A 17,549-nucleotide genomic window follows, 5' to 3' on the forward strand; every position below is an offset into this window, starting at 1 on the left:
GTCCTCTCGGACCACGTGGGCCCGATCATGCAGCTACCGTGAACATTCATCGAGGTCGACAACCTCGCGACGACCATGGGAAGTTGGATTCTTGGAATGCCCCTCCGAGCCTCAGCGGATTAGTGTGGCAGGAATGCCAGGGGCCATTGTCAGCCAAAACCCCAGCGAAATTCCTTGAACGGAGTGCAGCGGCGACGAAGGCAGGCGAGGCCCAGGAGCTATTGTCCGAGCAACCACCGTGAATGCGGAGGCGACCTGGCGGCGCCGTCACGCTGGCGGATAATTGAAGAATTCTGTGTCCCCGACTCGCGTTCTGGGAAATCGGCGGGGAGGCAAGTTCATTCCCCTGCTGAAAGACTTTAGGAGATTCCTTTCCCGCGGGGCTGGATGAGTCAGCAATCTCCCCCTCTCTTCGACCCAGCTGCGACAGAGTGGACAAGCTCGCACCTGCCCAGCCGTGGGCGGTAACAAGGAGGTCCCCTTCGGTCCATCCGATTGGACAGTGCTCGTCGACCATTTTTCCCCAGCCAGGGATCTGGGGAAACCGGACGATATTTAACTCGGCCGTGAGTGTGGCCGAGGGAAGCCTGCTAGCTCCAGTCGACTACGGTTGACGAAGACGTTCCCCTTCCACTGAGAGCCATTCTCAGTCCCGCTCTTTGTATATAATGTAAATACAGTTTTTTTCCTTCACTTCCCCTACTCCCCGTCTCCGGCCCACGTTTCCTTCCTCCTTCGGCACTTGGCGGTACTCCTGGACCCGATGCCTGGTGGGACACGCTTCTAGCATCTACAAATATATCAACTGGTGGCAGCGGTGGGATCTGCTACCTTGAAATATATCAACTGGTTGGCAGCGGTGGGATCTTCCACGCTTGGTCCTGGCTTCAGCAGTGGTGAGCGCTTGACTTTCTTTAAGAATCTGCCAGGCTTGATAACTCTGGAAATTTATCACTTCCTGTAGATTGTTTTTCTGCACGTGCTCGCTTATGCATTTCACGTAGCAGCTTGTATTGAAAGTCCTCGTTCGGAAGTTGCCATGGATTTGAGCAAGCTAAAGAAGCCAGAGTTGATGTTGCTGTGTGAAAAGCTGGGTATTGAGGCCAGGAAGAGTCACAGAAAGCCGCAGCTGATTGAGGCTATTAAGGAATGTGGTGCTAAGGAGGGAGACAAAATTTTGGAGACCTGGGAAGTCATTCAGGAGGGAATCAGGAACGCTAAGGAGGAGGCCGACAGGGTTGAAAAAGAGCGCAAGGAGGAGTCCGACAGGGTTGAAAAAGAACGCCTTTACCGCAAGGAAGCTGCTAAGAAGGAGGCCGACAGGGTTAAAAAGGAACGCAAGGAGGAGGCCGACAGGGTTGAAAAAGAATGGCAGGAGCAATACCGTAAGAGACTCGCTGAGCTCGAGGAACTACGAAAACTAGAACAGCAGGAGCTCATACGTACTACTCAATTTCTCAGACGGAAAAGGGCCCGAGATCGGTTGCGGACTTTTCAGAGAGGCGAGAGCTTCAGAACGTTCCTCGCGAATTTTGAACAGGTATGTGCGGAGGAGGAACTAGATCAGGGCGAATGGTCAATGATGTTGCTGGCCATCCTTCCTTGCGATGTCAGCGCCGTATTAGCGCGACTGTCCGATGAGGATGCCAGAAACTACGACAAAGCCAAAAGTGCCCTCTTCCGATACTTCGGAATTCGCGTACAGACCGAGTCTAAAAGCCGAAGTGATAGCAGCGGGCAGCGCTCCCATCAGTGCGTCAGCGACCAGCCAAAGAGCCCCGCTTGGTCAGCTACGCACATTGTAGTTGCTCAGAAGAACAGTGGCAGTCGGGAAGCTGATGTGATAATCTGCGGCACGGAGCGTCGTTGTCAGTCACCTGACAGCGACTATGGCGCTACAAGCCAGAGCACGGCGTTAGCTGAAAAGCGCGATGCCGCGCAGATTTCTCTTGCAACCCAGATAGGCGTAGGCGCAGCGCAAAAAGGTAGTCCTCCAGAAAGCAGTCGCGCGCTGAAAGCGGCAACTGCAAGTTCTATTGTAAGCGAGGAATGCGCCTCAGCGCTGCCTCGAAACAATGATCAGTTCAACGATCAGGGAACGACAGCCGCTCGCGACCAAACACCCGAAATTGAGTTATGCTCCACTGAAACCAGCGTGTCTTTGCCCATTGCCCGCGTCGCGATCGAGAGCCCGCTCGGGGTGCGTCTGACCGAGGCAGCCGTCTCCCAAAACCTGCCTAAGCAGCATCCCTCGATTTGCTCAAATCGCTTGGATACGCTGCCCAAAGAAAAAGGCCTTTGTTTTGGAGATAACGCTGCGCAGGTCCTTACCATTTCGAAGGCTCGTGAGGTCGCGGCGCCAGCAGAGCACGTGGTTGAAGAGGGCAAACCTCAACCTGTAAGCCCGAAGCCTGTAAATTCTCGCGGTGACGAGCCAGAGCAATCTCTAGTAAAGACTGACGATGAGACGAACGCCGGCGACTTAACCCGTGACGGCTCCGCGTTACCTAATGACGAGTCAGCACAGGACTTACTCACTTCTAGCACAGGGATAAAGAGCACCGATAGTAGTGCAAGCTGTAGTGAGTCTTCCGAAGCAGGCGCAAGTGATGAGCTGGGGCTAGGTGAGGAATTGAATACCAATCTTGTGTTGCCCCACTCAGATGGCTTTCTCGAACTCCTTCGTGTGGACAGAGAAACGTTCACCGCTGAGCAAGAGAAAGACCAGACTCTACATTACTTGAGTCACCAAAGTGACATAGGTGTGTCACGGAAGAACATACCTTTCCAGCTCCGTTCTGGCCTGCTGTACCGCCAGTATAAGGATAGGAAAGGTATCCAATACGACCAACTTACTGCCCGCGTCGCGAACGAGAGCCCGCTCGAGCTGCGTCTGACCAAGGCAGCCGTCTCCCAAAACCTGCCTATGCAGTATCCCTCGATTTTATCAAATCGCTTGGATATGCTGCCCAAAGAAAAAGGCCTTTGTTTTGGAAATAATGCTGCGCAGGTCCTTACCAGTTCGAAGGCTCCAGAATTCGCAGAGCCAGCAGAGCACGCGGGTGAAGAGGGCAAACGTGGCCCTGTAAGCCTTATAAACTCTAACGGTAGTGAGCCAGAGCAGGCTGGATCACAAACTGACAATGAGGCGAATGCCGACGACTTAACCTGTGACGGTTCCGCGATGGCTAGTGACGCGCCCCGCAAACCAACAGCGAGGGTTTCCACAGAGCGGCGGCGTATAGAGGTGGCCAAACGGGGAATGTTAATCAAGGGGAAAGTGCGGCTCTTGTTGAATGCTCGACTAAAATCCGAACCGCGTAGCCACCCCAATTTGGCACCTCGGTGCTCAAGAGTTCGCACCCGCCTCGTGGGAACACAAGCCAAGAGAACGCAACGCGCGAACCCGATCCGAGAGAGACGGATACGCTGGCACGGCATTCGCACTCGTCCGTTCCCTTCTCGCATTCTGCTATCTGAGCGTCAGCCAAACTTCAGAACCGCGAGACTTGGACGAGAAACAGTTAAGGGTCCCAAGCTGAAATTCCTAGCCTTGTGTCCTGTTGCACCTGCTAGAGCAGCAATCGGACCGCGGCCGCGCAGGGGGCGGCTGAAAAATAGGAAGCAGTAAATTCCTCTGATCGCAACGCCGTTTGCAAGCGGGTTCGAGGAATAACCCGTTCTTGAGTTGAATGCTTGTCTCTTTTGTTCATTTAACTCTCCTGTACAGAAATGCAAGCTGGAATTCCTAGCATTATGCAATGTCTCATCTGCTAAAGCAGCTTTCGGACCGCGGCTGCGCAAGGGGCGGATATGACGCATAATCTCATATTGAGTTTAATGCTTGTTTTTTTTTTTTGTTCATTTAACTCTGATACAAAAATGAGAGCGAAATTTTGGAGCTTGGCATTGCGGGACTCAGTTTACATGCGTTTCAGAAAAGTGCGAGGTAATGGAAACGCTGATGGCCTCAGCCGAAGCTTTCCCGTGTAATGCCCTTTCATGACTCCCCAGACGTTATTCCGCTATGCAAATTTGTATTGTTCTTTTGCTTTAGCGAGAATCATTTTTGTCTGTTTGTATGTGTGTTCAGCAGCTCCACCTTCCCTTTGTGCTCTCACGGGCGGTGGCTTTCTGTGACATACACCGTGCTACGGCACCCCCCCAAAATTTTAGAAAATTTTTCCCTTTTGACTAATCAAGCTCTGTGTATTCTGGTTTGGTCAAACTTGGAAACTTTCGGAGGAGGACGTAAATTTCACGCGACAGCTCATTTTTTCTAAACAGACTTTGTCGACCGAAAACAGCTTGGCAGTTCTTAAAGTCGGTTTGGCGCTTTCTGCTGGTTGGGCTGTGTACCTTGCTGGTTGAGCTCGTTACAGCTGTCAACGAAGCAAGAAGAACCTTTGGGCCCAGCTGTGACCAAAGGCCGAACGGACACAACTCCAGGTCTCTGCGCGCAGCAGCGTTGGCTGCAACCACTACGAGACTTCTTCGGGCGGCGGACGTGCTGTTGTGTTTCTACCCCCCCCCCCCCCCCCCCTTAACTCTCTTTGTGTGTTCCCGTCACACCTGTGTCCTCTCGGACCACGTGGGCCCGATCATGCAGCTACCGTGAACATTCATCGAGGTCGACAACCTCGCGACGACCATGGGAAGTTGGATTCTTGGAATGCCCCTCCGAGCCTCAGCGGATTAGTGTGGCAGGAATGCCAGGGGCCATTGTCAGCCAAAACCCCAGCGAAATTCCTTGAACGGAGTGCAGCGGCGACGAAGGCAGGCGAGGCCCAGGAGCTATTGTCCGAGCAACCACCGTGAATGCGGAGGCGACCTGGCGGCGCCGTCACGCTGGCGGATAATTGAAGAATTCTGTGTCCCCGACTCGCGTTCTGGGAAATCGGCGGGGAGGCAAGTTCATTCCCCTGCTGAAAGACTTTAGGAGATTCCTTTCCCGCGGGGCTGGATGAGTCAGCAATCTCCCCCTCTCTTCGACCCAGCTGCGACAGAGTGGACAAGCTCGCACCTGCCCAGCCGTGGGCGGTAACAAGGAGGTCCCCTTCGGTCCATCCGATTGGACAGTGCTCGTCGACCATTTTTCCCCAGCCAGGGATCTGGGGAAACCGGACGATATTTAACTCGGCCGTGAGTGTGGCCGAGGGAAGCCTGCTAGCTCCAGTCGACTACGGTTGACGAAGACGTTCCCCTTCCACTGAGAGCCATTCTCAGTCCCGCTCTTTGTATATAATGTAAATACAGTTTTTTTCCTTCACTTCCCCTACTCCCCGTCTCCGGCCCACGTTTCCTTCCTCCTTCGGCACTTGGCGGTACTCCTGGACCCGATGCCTGGTGGGACACGCTTCTAGCATCTACAAATATATCAACTGGTGGCAGCGGTGGGATCTGCTACCTTGAAATATATCAGCTTCGCCATCCTAAAACTTAATATCAAGCCTTTTTGTTAGCTTCCAAATTTCTGCTTCATATGCGAGTGCCAGTAAGATACAGCTGTTACTCGTATATGCTTTCCTCTTGAGGGGTGCTGCCGCCGTGGTGGCTCAGTGGTTATGGCGCTCGGCTGCTGATCCGAGAGTCGCGGGTTCAATCCCGGGCGCGAAATTCTAGCGGTCCGTGTACTGTGCGATGTCAGTGCACGTTAAAGAACCCCAGCTGGTCGAAATTTGCGGAGCCCTTCACTATGGCGTCCCCATGACCGGAGTCGCTTTGGGACGTTAATCCCCCGCAAACTTTCTCGGTGGACACCTCAACCACGCCTTGATGGCAAAGATGGAGTTAGTGAAAGAAGGAAGAGAGGAAGTGGCGCCTTAAAAATTTCGACCCTCCCCCCCCAAAGAAAAAAAAAATAAAATTAACACCTGGATTTTTTTCCACCGATCATCGAACAGTACACGGTTGCATTGCGCTTCACCTCCGTCGAAAAGCGGCTGCCGCGGCCGGGATTGGGAAGGACGTCCGCTATAGCGACACCGCGACGGGTTCCTAAAAGAAAGAGTGAAGGAAACGCAATTTGATTACCCCCTATCAAAGGCAAGGGGGGGGCCTCCACCAGCTGTCGGCCGTCTCAATTCTGGCTCAATTACGGACGGCGCATTAAATTACAACGCAGCCAAGAAAACGCTCCCCCCCCCCCCCTCCCCCTTACAGAAACAAAGGCTAGGCGAATGAGGCCGCTCGAAGAAACGGAGGGCAAGAAAAAAAAAAGATGTATATTACAAAACGCGGCGAGGGAGGCACTGCAATCAGGAGAAGCGCATGCGCCACAGTTCCAAGTTCATTACGCGGCATCAGCCAGCGCGGGAAAGACGGCGACATCGAAGCGCGTAAGCGAAAGCGACTGCGCGAGCCGCTCTCTGCACGAGGCGCACGTGTAAAAGCGCGGCGGCTATACCAAGGTGCAGGCCTCGCGCGCTAATTTCATTAAAATGCGTCCTTAATGAGGCATAAATTGAATTAATATTCTGTCGTCCTGCCGCGCAGCAACCCTTTCTCTCCCAACCTCTCTTTTACTCACTCCCTCGCTTTCGCGCTTCGCGTGACAGCTTCTTAAATGAGCATATACCCCCCCCCCCCCCCCCCCTCCCACTCCCGCCTTCCTCTCCTCACATCACAGAGCGTGTCCAAAAACACGGCGACGATAGCGACGTACGAGCACAATTTTGCGAAGAAAGGGAGAGCGCGTTTAAAAGCAAGGGCTTTTTTTTTTTTCGCGCGTGCAAGTACTTTTCCTTCTCTCTCGATATTTCCTTCTCCTCCTTTCTGCGTTTCATCGTCCGAGGCGTAGCATGACGCTGATGACGAGAGCAGAGCTAGGCTGGGAGCTGAAGGCGGCCGGGTCCTTTAATATCGCGACCGAGCCGAAACATTTCCGATCGGATCTGGAAGAAGGAGAGGATATGTACGAGAAAGGGGAAGAAAGAACGGGAGGGAGAGAGGCTCTGCTGAGAAGTCTTCGTTATTAGCGCGACGTTAATTAAGGTTCCGGCTACGCGCATGCTTTCCGTACATGCGTGTACTTACATAAGCAGGCACGGTCGAGTTATGGTGGTGCGAGGCGTTTCGCATTAAAAACGGATTAAAGTTCTCGCGCCGCTAGCAATCCGTGGAAGCGGTGATGATCTTTTTCGTGCTCTTTCACTCGCAAAAGTGTCTCCCTCAAAGAGCGCGGAAGAAGGTGACCTGAAAGCGCGGGACGAGGGGGGAGTTGCTACGACTGCAGCGGCTTATTTATGGGTGCTTTCGAATATTGCCGTCACTGAGATAGAACGAGAGGGTGGGAGAGGTATTCCGATTTGAGCATTCAAAGCGTTTTGATGATGGCACAAGTACCGCGCGACGAAGCCTCGATCGACTAACTCGTAGTGGAGTGTACTGAGCGTTTGCTTCTACTACTCAGCGTTGCGAACAACGCCGCCACAAGTCCAGTTTTCCTGAACACCAACAAGCGCCATCTATCTTCCGGCAGTAGCAGATACGGCACAACTAAACAAGTATGTTTACACTCTCAAATAAGGAAATGACAGGGTTAATTGGATAGACATAGGAGAGGCATTTGCCCTGCAGTGTGCATAGTCAGGCTGCTAATGATGATAATGATGACAGAGTGCGGTGAGATGCTGCGGAAACGCTTTGACTGCGATGGCCTCTTTGCTAGCTGCTACTTCCGACTTGTAAAGCGGTTCCTGCGGTCACATCCAGCGACTCCAAAGGTGATTGAAAAACCCTGGGGAGTGCAGAACAGTCAACATCTCCGCGATAATTTTGAAAGCTGAGTGCCCTGTCATGATTTTTATTACGAGACTACGAGATCGCGTGCCAACGGGAAAAATTTTGCTAGGCTTCTGCGTACTCTGGTCACAAAATAAAACCGCTTTGCCGGAAACCGTGTTAGTCGGTACGGATAACTTAACAAACAAAAAGGAGCTACAGTTTAATGTCGTTGCCATGGCTGTAACAAAACCGCATCGTGATAAGGCAGATTAAGCCAACGCTTTGATGTTTTATGGCGACCTTCCAGTAACCTTCAACCCTAACGGCACTTATCGATCGCGTCTAGTACCTTATCGGCGAGCCCACGAACGTTAACGGCTGCCCACGCGTCCACATCGTGGCGTCCTTGCTCCCTGTTCTTTACTGGAAAGCTTGCAGTCTCCGTCGACGTCGTCGCGATTCTTTACACGTTTCACCTGAAGTAAACATTTCCGTTGTAATGCCTCTCTATTTGCTTGGTCCATGCTTGGCCAAGTCTGAAATGCGGCCGACGCAGCGCGCTATGGATGATAGGATGACTTAAAACAAGGAAATGAGCTGAATGGCTTATGGAAAATATCTGAGTTAAGGATGTATATAGTGAAATCAAGAAGAGGAAATTCATACTAAGGTGGAGGACATATAAACCGTGGTCCTTTAGTGTAACACAGCAGATTGCAATGTAAAGTGCACGTACAAAGAGGGTGGCAGGAAATCAGGCAGTTAGATAAGATTAAGAGGTTTTCGAGTGTAGGATGATGGCCGCACCTGGCGGAGGGTAGGGTTCATAACATGTCTATAGGAGAGGCCTTTGTCCCTCAGTAATCGTAAGATAGTGACGATGAAGACCGTGACGGTGTCTCTACGTACTAATAACATCAAGCAAAAAAAAAAAACCACAGTATTCGATGTTTGGCGAAACTGGACAATACATTGCTTTTGTTATCTCCGTCACATCACCGTGCATCGCCATTCGTGGCGGAATGTGGCAACCTGCTTTGCTCTACTGAAGCCTATCACATTCACAAAAACCGAGAAACATTCGTGCGAAATCTTAGTGTAGCCGAGCAACTGTGAGCGTACATTGGCGCACTTGATTGAAGTATCCGGGTTTGTTGTGTTTTCAGCCCATTCACACCTGGTTGGGGACAAAAAAAATCAGAAAAAATATATTTTTTTTCAAACAAACCCTTAGTTAATAGTCAGTGCTGGTCCTGGCTACTTCCGTCTTGTGTCACCGCACTGTTTTTTTTTTTTTTCGTAAAGGATAGTATAAATGGGAGCAAAAAAAATTCGTTGGAGGCGAAAGCCGTTTGCGACTCATTGCACTGATTTGAATTCGCCGCGCTTGAATTCATTTCACGACAGAGGAGAACACCGTGCGAGAGGAAGCGGCGACGTCACGCTGCGCATGCGCAGCGCGCCGGCCGTTGTTGCTTGGCGGCGGATCACACTGCCTCGACGTCCTTTCGTCTGATATGACGTCATCATCCAGTTTTCCTCGTTCTTGAGCAATTTTCACTCAAATTACAGATCTTTCGGTGATCTTAAGTACTAATTGCGCTTAATTACACAATATTAAATCTAATTTTACACAAATCCGGCGTTTTCCGCCCATTCTGTGCAAGTTTTCACTATGCTGTGACGACTTCCGGTGGATGTGACGTCACATCGTCTTCGTCGCTATATCGACATCCGCGATATATAGACGCATTTCGTTGTTTTGTTTGTTTGTTTTTCGCTAAAATTGGCTATAATTAATTAGCTGTTCACTGTAAAGTCATCAAACGAGGCGTCGAGGTTACATTTCGTCTCCTCTATCTGATGCTACCATTCGTTTTCTCCTATCAGCTGCGCTCGTCGATGAGTCACCCCAGGCCCTGGATGTAACGCCGGACGGACGGACCGGAAAATGAGCCATTAAAGGCTTTCGCCTTAAAAAAAATTAGCGCAAGTGACAGACGACTGGAAAGGCGGAATCGTATCGCGCGGCTCTGCGGTCCGCGAACGCGCTAAACTCGGCTGTGCCAGGTTGTGCCAACGTTAGGAGCAAAGGTAGATCGGCAGGAAGCTACTTTTGTCGAGCGCGCGTTGCTTCCCAAACGTCGGAGTGCCACTGCGCTTACTGTAGCCTGCCATGAGTAACTCTGCACCACAGTGCAAGGTGTGTACGTTGGGAAACTAACCCACACCTTTGGCAGCTGATCCGCTATTTCCTTTAGACGCGTTATTTGAATCTGTTAAGCGATCAGGAACCGGCATCTTGAAGACAAAGCAGTAACCTTCACTGGCACTCTCTCATGCGTACACTCTAACGTTGGCTCGTGCCGTGCCCTCGTCGCCGCCCGGGACCGCCATTGTGCACCTGGTCCAGTGCCCGCGTTTCACAGAAAAAAAACAAAACAAAACGAACAAGCGGTCGTACGAGGTGATCCGACAAATCTGCGTTAGCAGTATTGGCTGTACCGTCGTTGCCAAGAGTAATCGAGCAGCGGCGATAGCGGCTGGAGCGAAGTTGCAGTCGAGTAGCAGCAGCGTTCCGCTCATCGGCGCTGACCCCCCCCCCCCCCCCCCCCCCCCTTTCCAAGCTGCGAGTGTGAAATGGCTGACGCTCTTCCTTAGATGATAAGCACGCGTGACGTGTGATTTCGCGCCTTCGGAGCGCTGCCACGCCGTGGGAGGGCGCTGTGCGCAGTTGATAGCCGGCAGGCGTGTGGTGCGGATGCAAGATTCGGCGCTCGTAGGATTGCAAATGGCGACCGGGACCGGGCGGGCTGACAGCGGGAACGGCGTGGCAGCGTCAATTAGTGAGTTATTTCCTATAATATTTTAATAGGTGCAGGCTATATAGTTTGGTTAGGCGCATAGTAGGGAGCAGAACGTAGTTTTCCTAGCGGCCAGGTTATTCGAACCGACAACAAGGCTTTTCAGCGCTTATTCGTGGGCCATGTGTCGTTCGATCTGAAACAAAAAAAAAAAAATAATTTTTCGAACGAAAGTTGGTTATTCCCTTTCCGGGAGGTCGGTTTTTGCAGTAAACTGAATCTATGTGAACATGTGTTCGCGCCCGGTATGAATCTGTGTCCATTCTGACCATTCTAGACGAAACGCGGCGTGAATCGGTAAATTGATGTGCAGATTGGTTACACGCACGCACGCACGCACGCACGCACGCACGCACGCACGCACGCACGCACGCACGCACGCACGCACGCACACACACACACACACACACACACACACACACACACACACACGCACGCACGCACACACGCGCACGCACGCACGCGCGCACACACGCGCGCACGCACGCACACACATACACACGCACGCACGGAACGCTAACGTTGTACTAAGAACAGTTGCATCACAATTCTGACACGAAAATTGTTGTTTTTTACGATAGTAAATGGCTCGGTGGACACCTCACAACCGCGCTTTAAGGAATAGGTAGAGAGTCTGGGAAGGCGTTCGAATCCCTGTCGCAACCTAGCCTCCAACTTACTATCACATGTAAGCTACACCCCGGAACGCTGTACGACAGATGGTTGCGTTACAATTTTGACACGAATGTTGTCAGGAAAATCGGCGCACACATGGAGGTAGGCCAGTGGCGAGAATATACAGACAACCGACATCTATGTACAGGATTGTCTGAAGTGGCGGTGCTCGGCTTGCTGTGTGCGTCATACGGCCGCTTGATGACGTCGCTGTTTTTCTTACCATCGCTGGAGTTTTCTGTTCCATCTGCGAGTACACACACTAACGCACATACGGCGCCGGCTTGTCTAGTAATGGGACTAGTAATTCTTTCGCATTCAAATCAACTTGCAAAGAACATGTCCTGGTATCTGGAACAATTGCCGGTAAAAGGACATGGTTTGGGGCAGTTTATTTATGTACAGGGGCAAATGTATTCAAGACGACAAGGATCTAGTTAAGTGTCTCAATTACGGCATGAAACAGTTTGGAAACGGTGCCGATATTATTGAAGCGGGGGCTTAAATGGTTACATCAAGTATCTGGATGGATACACAGATTGCAAAAAGAAGTTAGTGCTAGACGTCTCTGATCAGAGCATTCTTATTGTTAATAGCGAAACTATATGCGCGGAACAAAACAGATGGGAATTCCAGAACAGGCAGACGACCCCTGACTACTGCCTAATGTCGTACAGAATCTTCAGGGTAAACACGAAACTTGAACCAAGGATTAAAAAGAAGTGGCGCAGCGGGGCTGGGTGAAAGCAACGCCATGTTGTTTCCCGTCGTGTGGTGCTCCTAGGCGTATTTTATAAATTAAGTTTAATTAGGCGATTAGATTAGTTAAAAATTTTAGGTCCATGCGCGGTTCGTCAAGTTTAAGAGGGGCGTTAAGCAACAGCCGATCCAGTTTTTGTAGCAATATCTCTTTTACGTGATCCTTTTTTTCAGCATTTAAAGATGGCTCGCGTGCGCGCTAATCGTCTCGAGGTGAGCGGCCGACGCATACTCGGCAGTCTTAATGTGCGTCAGCACATTCTTCGTGAACATAGAAAGCGGGCGCCGTGATCTGCGATAAGTGATAGGCAGGCCGTCGACCGTCATCTGATATGAAGAAAATACAAAAAACGAAAGAAAAGCAGTGAAGTCGCGTATTTCAGTGCAGGCTTCGGCTTTTTTTTATGTATATTTTTATCATTTTGACGCCCGTCGAACTAGCGGCGGCCGCTCACTTGGGTACGGTCAGCACGCACGTTTCGTTCGTTCAAAACACGGCTGGGGGCGCTGGAATGCGGTAGAGTATGCGGGCAGTCACGTGGTTTTTGTTCATATTTCGCGGGCTTTCTTTAAATGACGGGAAAAAAAAAAATCCCCACGTAGGAGGTACGTGATGGTTGCAGCGATGGCGTACTGGTAGAGCATCCGCCTCGCTTTCAAGAGGACTGGGGTTCGCACCCCGGTGCTGCGCAATTCTCCACCGTATATTAAAAAGAAAGAACGCCGCGTGTCGATGAAATTGCATAACCAGGCCAGCAGGGTGCGACCTGATATCGGTGACCAGAACTGACAACACACTCCTTCACCAGAGCTGGATTTGGCCACCATGGGGTAGTACTTGGCCGCAACCTCCTTCGAACAAAACAATTAACCCTTGGCCCGCAGTCCCACGCGGCTGCTGACCAACTCACTAAGGCGGCGGTCAGACCTGTGACGCAGCGGAGGGTGCTAAGAATCTGTCTCCGGACGGGCCCCATTAGAAACTGAACCTGGCAACGTTTAAGGCTAGAACCTTATGAACCTTAGGCTAGCTTATCAGTGCTGTTGGAGGCATTAGCGGTTGTTAAGTGGGATATCAGGAGGACATATGAGGCGTGTACATCTACTAAGGGGCGGACACATACTCTGCTGTAGTGGATTATCGGACAGACGAGAACTTGGTGTGGGATTTCTCATCAATGAGAATGCAGTTGGCAACATAGAGGAGTTCTATAGTATTAACGAGAGAGTGAAATATATCGTAATTAAGCTTAATAAGAGGTACAGGCTGAAGGTGGTGCAGGCCTACGCGCCTATATCCAGCCATGGTGACCAGATCGTTGAAAGCTTCTATGAAGATCTCGTATCGGCAACGAAAAAAGTAAAATCACAGTACACTGTACTGATGGGCGACTTCAATGCGAAGGTAGGCAAGAAGTAGGCCGGAGACAAGGCGGTAGGCGACAATGGCACAGGTTTCAGGAATGGTAGGGAAAGTTATTAATAGAGTTGCAGAGTGAAATAATTTACGGATCATGAATACCTTCTTCCGGAAATGAAAGAACAGGAAGTGCACGTGGAACATCCCCAATGGTGAGAATAAAAGTGAAATAGACTTAATACTATGCGCCCATCCTAATATTGTGCAAAATGTGCACGCAGCTCCTCGGAACGGCACGTTGTAGCGACCACAGATTGGTAAGGTCTTGGAATTAGCTGAGGCTTGGAGAGAGAATGGAAGAAGCTAAACGAACGAAAACCCATGAACGAGTTAGCGGTAAGCGGGAAAGTAGAGGAATTCAGGACACCTCTGGAGAACAGGTATTCGGCTTTAACTGAGGAAGACGATCTCAACGTTCAAACAATAATCTCACAGCTATCATTACGGAGTGCGCGGCAGAAGTATGCGGTAGGATGGCTAGACAGGATACTGGTAAGCTATCCCAGGAGAAAAAAGATATTAACAAACGTCAAAACTCGAAAGCATCTAACCCTACAGACAGCATAGAACTGGCAGTGCTATCAAAGTTAATAAATATGCGTAAGGTGGCCGACATAAGGAAGTGAATACAGAGAGAATCGGACATGCTCTAAAGAATGGAGGTAATGTTCGACGGTTTCATGAAGCAACAGCAGTTCACAGTTGGTAGCGAGGTGCTGGAAGTGGTAAGGGAGTACGTCTACTTAGGGCAGGTAGTGGCCGCTGATCCGAATCATGAGACGAAAATAACTAGAAGAATCATAGTGGTGGTTCAACAGCGCAAACACACACAGACCAAGAAGGAGACAAGACACACACAGCGATGCGTGTGTCTTGTCTCCTTCTTGGTCTGTGTGTGTTTGCGCTGTTGAACCATCACTATGAATCTACACCAACTAGCCCAATCTACAGTTCAATTAGAAGAATAAGAATGGGGTGGAGCGCATATGGCAGGTTCTCTCAGATCATAAATGGCAGTTTACCAATATCCCTCAAGAGAAAAGTATACAACAGGTGCATCTTACCGGTGCTCATCTATGGGGCAGAAAAGTGAAGGCTAACGAAAAGGGTTCAGTTTAAGGACTACGAAGGGAGCTTTGGAAAGAGAAATGATAGGTGTAACGTTCAGAGACCGGAAGCGGGCAGAGTGAGCGAGGAAACAAATGCTGGTTAATGAAATCCTAGTCGAAATCAAGACGAAGCAATGGGCTTGGGCAGGGCATGTAATGCGAAGGCAAAGTAACCGCTGGTAATTAAGGGTAACGGAGCGTATTCCAAGGGAAGGCAAACGTAGCAGGGGGCGGCAGAAAGTCAGGCGAGCGGATGAGGTTACGATGCTTTCGGGGATACTGTGGCCGCAGCTGGCAAAAAAAACAGGCTTATTGGAGAGACATATTTGAGTTCTTTGCCCTACTGTGAGCGTAGTCAGGATGATTATGGTGATGAGTTACGTTGCTACAAAAAACTGGATCGGTTCTTTCTCAATCCCCTCTGCAATCTTAACGGAACGCACGTGACCCTGTAGTGAATATTAGAAAATTTGCGTAATTAATCCTAGCTACTTACTAATTAAACAGAATTTAAAAATACTATGAGGAGCGCCACACGACGGGAAACAATATGTCGTTGGTTTCACCCAGATCCGATACATCACTTTCCTTTTTTAATCCTTGGTTCAAGTTACGTGAAACTCTCTGTACAGCAAGCTTGCAAAATGGAAATAGACGAGGAGGGGGAGTACAGTCTGAGAAGTGTTCATAAACGGATTGCTTTGCAGATGGGTGCCCTGATCAAAGGAGAAGCGAATAAAACACAAAAAACGAAGGCAAAATTAAACGTCCGTCAAATAGCGCTAATAGCAGCAGGCGTTGAGGAAGCAGTAGAGAAACACCGCATGGAAAAGTGGGACTATAATCAGAACTATCAATCAGCACGAAAATGAAGCAAGTAGAAGGCTCGAACCGCTGAGAAGGAAATAGGAAGCCGTGAAGCTGGTTGAATAAGGAAATGAAGTCTGTATTTTTGTGCTCTCAAATCTGCTTCTCACCTGCTGTGACCTTGTAATAAGGTAGGGATATCCATAAATAAACGACGGGTGGCCTCAAGGGAGCATAGAGAGGCAAAAAAGGCGCAGTTATCTAAAGAGGAAATAGACCAAACATAGGAATCTTGTCGATAAAAGAAATTGCATGGTACGGGTCCTCGTCCAGAGTAAAATAAAGCAGTCTATTGATCTCCATACCTCGGCGCCATGAGGGGTGGCTCAATCACACTCACGGCCACTCGCACTTGCTCGCACTCACAGTCATGTCCACTAACACTCGCATGAACTCTCACTCACTCTCATCACCACTCGCACTCAATACCACTCACATTCACGCTCATGTCCACTCGCGCTCACAACCACTCACTCACACTCGCTCTTATGTCCACTCACACAACAACCACTCACTCTCATCACCGCTCGCCCTCACTACCACTCACTCACATTCGTACTCAAAACCACTCACATTCACGCTCATGTCCACTCGCCCTCACAACCACTCACTCTCATCACCGCTCGCACTCACTACCACTCACTCGCATTCACAATCATGTCTATTCGCACTCAACCACTCACTCACATTCTCGCTCATGTCCACTCGCGCTCACAACCACTCACTCTCATCACCGCTCGCACTCACTACCACTCACTGACCTTCACACTCATGTCTATTCGCAATCAGAACCACTCACTCACACTCATGACCACTGGCACTCAACCATTCACTCTCACTCATGACCACTCACATTTTTGGCGACTCACTTGCAGTCACGTCACTCACAACCATTCACTTATGCTCATGTCCACTCACTACATTAACGTTCACTAACCTTAGCATGGCCTGGGTTGCACAGATGTGGTGAGGCGCCGTTGCTCTGTCGGTCTCTTTGACAAATTTTCACAGTTCCGATGCTCGAAGGAAGCGGCCACTTGTCACGCATCTTGCCCGGACCAATATTACGCACGTGTGTTTGCGCGCTTGCTGCTGATACGATAAGTGTCTCTTTAGCGTCATCTAAGATGCTTAGAAGCGCTTTTGAACAATGTTTAAGTAAAAATAATAAGTTTGCCATGACAATGACGTGTCTATGAGTAGGCATGGACACCTTGGAGGCAAGTGACGACTTTGAATTCTTTAGCGATGTGGGAAATCGAGTGTGTGTGTTTGAAGACCTCGAGCGAGTTCCTCACGCAAAGGAAAATGGCTGGAATAGGCCCCAAACGCAGATTTTTCGTGTGGAAAAAGGATGGAAAGGGGAGTGGCCGTTATCAATCCCTTTACAACAGCCTCTTGGGCTCACTTTAGGGTATAGTAAAGACCTGGTAGATAAGAGGGGTAGCTGGCTTCGTCTGGCCACAGCAGGTATGCATGGCCGATATGTGGACACGTCTGCATTGCAGTTTGTTTACTGCGATGCACATAATCCCAGTCTGAGGGAGGCTTCAGAAACCAGCGCAGTGTTCTCTCTTGAGGACTATGCGTGCGGAGACCGCGAGAGCATCTGCATAGGCCTAGGGAGTGCGCTAACACTGCACCTAGTTATTCTCATCGCGTTTGGTAGTGAGGTGCTCTAAGTGGGAAGGGAATACTTCTACTTAGGGCAGGTAGTGGCCGCTGATCCGGATCATGAGAGGCAAATAACTAGAAGAATATGAATGGGGTGGAGCGCATATATATGACAGGTTCTCTCAGATCTTGAATGACAGTTTACCGATATCCCTCAAGATAAAAGTATACAACAGCTGTATCCTACCGGTACTCACCTACGGGGCAGAAACGTGGAGGCTAACGAAAAGGGTTCAGCTCTAGTTAAGGACAACGCAGCGAGCTATGAAAAGAAAAACGGCAGGTGTAACGTTAAGAGACCGGAAGTGGGCAGAGTGGGTGAGGGAACAAACGCGGGTTAATGACATCCCAGTCGAAATCAAGAGGAAGAAATGGGCTTGGGCAGGGCATGTAATGCGAAGGCAATAAAACAGCTGGTCCTTAAGAATAACGGAGTGGATTCCAAGAGAAGGCAAG

The 17,549-nt window shown here is 50.1% G+C and overlaps 2 protein-coding genes across 10 annotated transcripts in view; one reads left to right on the plus strand and one right to left on the minus strand.

The window, feature by feature from the left end:
- LOC149365508 (uncharacterized) overlaps positions 1-17,549 on the minus strand; it is a 620,172-nt gene that overhangs the window by 47,377 nt on the left and 555,246 nt on the right. The window lies entirely within an intron of this gene.
- Positions 1-17,549, plus strand: part of LOC149365509 (uncharacterized) — a 130,856-nt gene that overhangs the window by 41,686 nt on the left and 71,621 nt on the right. The window contains exon 1 of one of the 4 annotated variants that reach the window (XM_089543276.1): positions 10,469-10,571. The exons of 2 other annotated variants lie outside the window; for them this stretch is intronic. Coding sequence is in view for 1 of the 2 variants with exons in the window: in XM_089543286.1 (XP_089399412.1) it covers positions 10,487-10,571 (85 nt within the window). In the remaining variant the exon portion in view is untranslated. Of the gene's footprint in view, positions 1-10,468; positions 10,572-17,549 lie in introns of those variants that run through there. One more of the 4 variants, XM_089543286.1, reaches the window with a different exon arrangement.

This window comes from Amblyomma mixtum, chromosome 1 (genome assembly GCF_055824585.1).
Source record: "Amblyomma mixtum isolate Tamu chromosome 1, ASM5582458v1, whole genome shotgun sequence".
Taxonomy (NCBI): Eukaryota; Metazoa; Arthropoda; class Arachnida; order Ixodida; family Ixodidae; genus Amblyomma; species Amblyomma mixtum.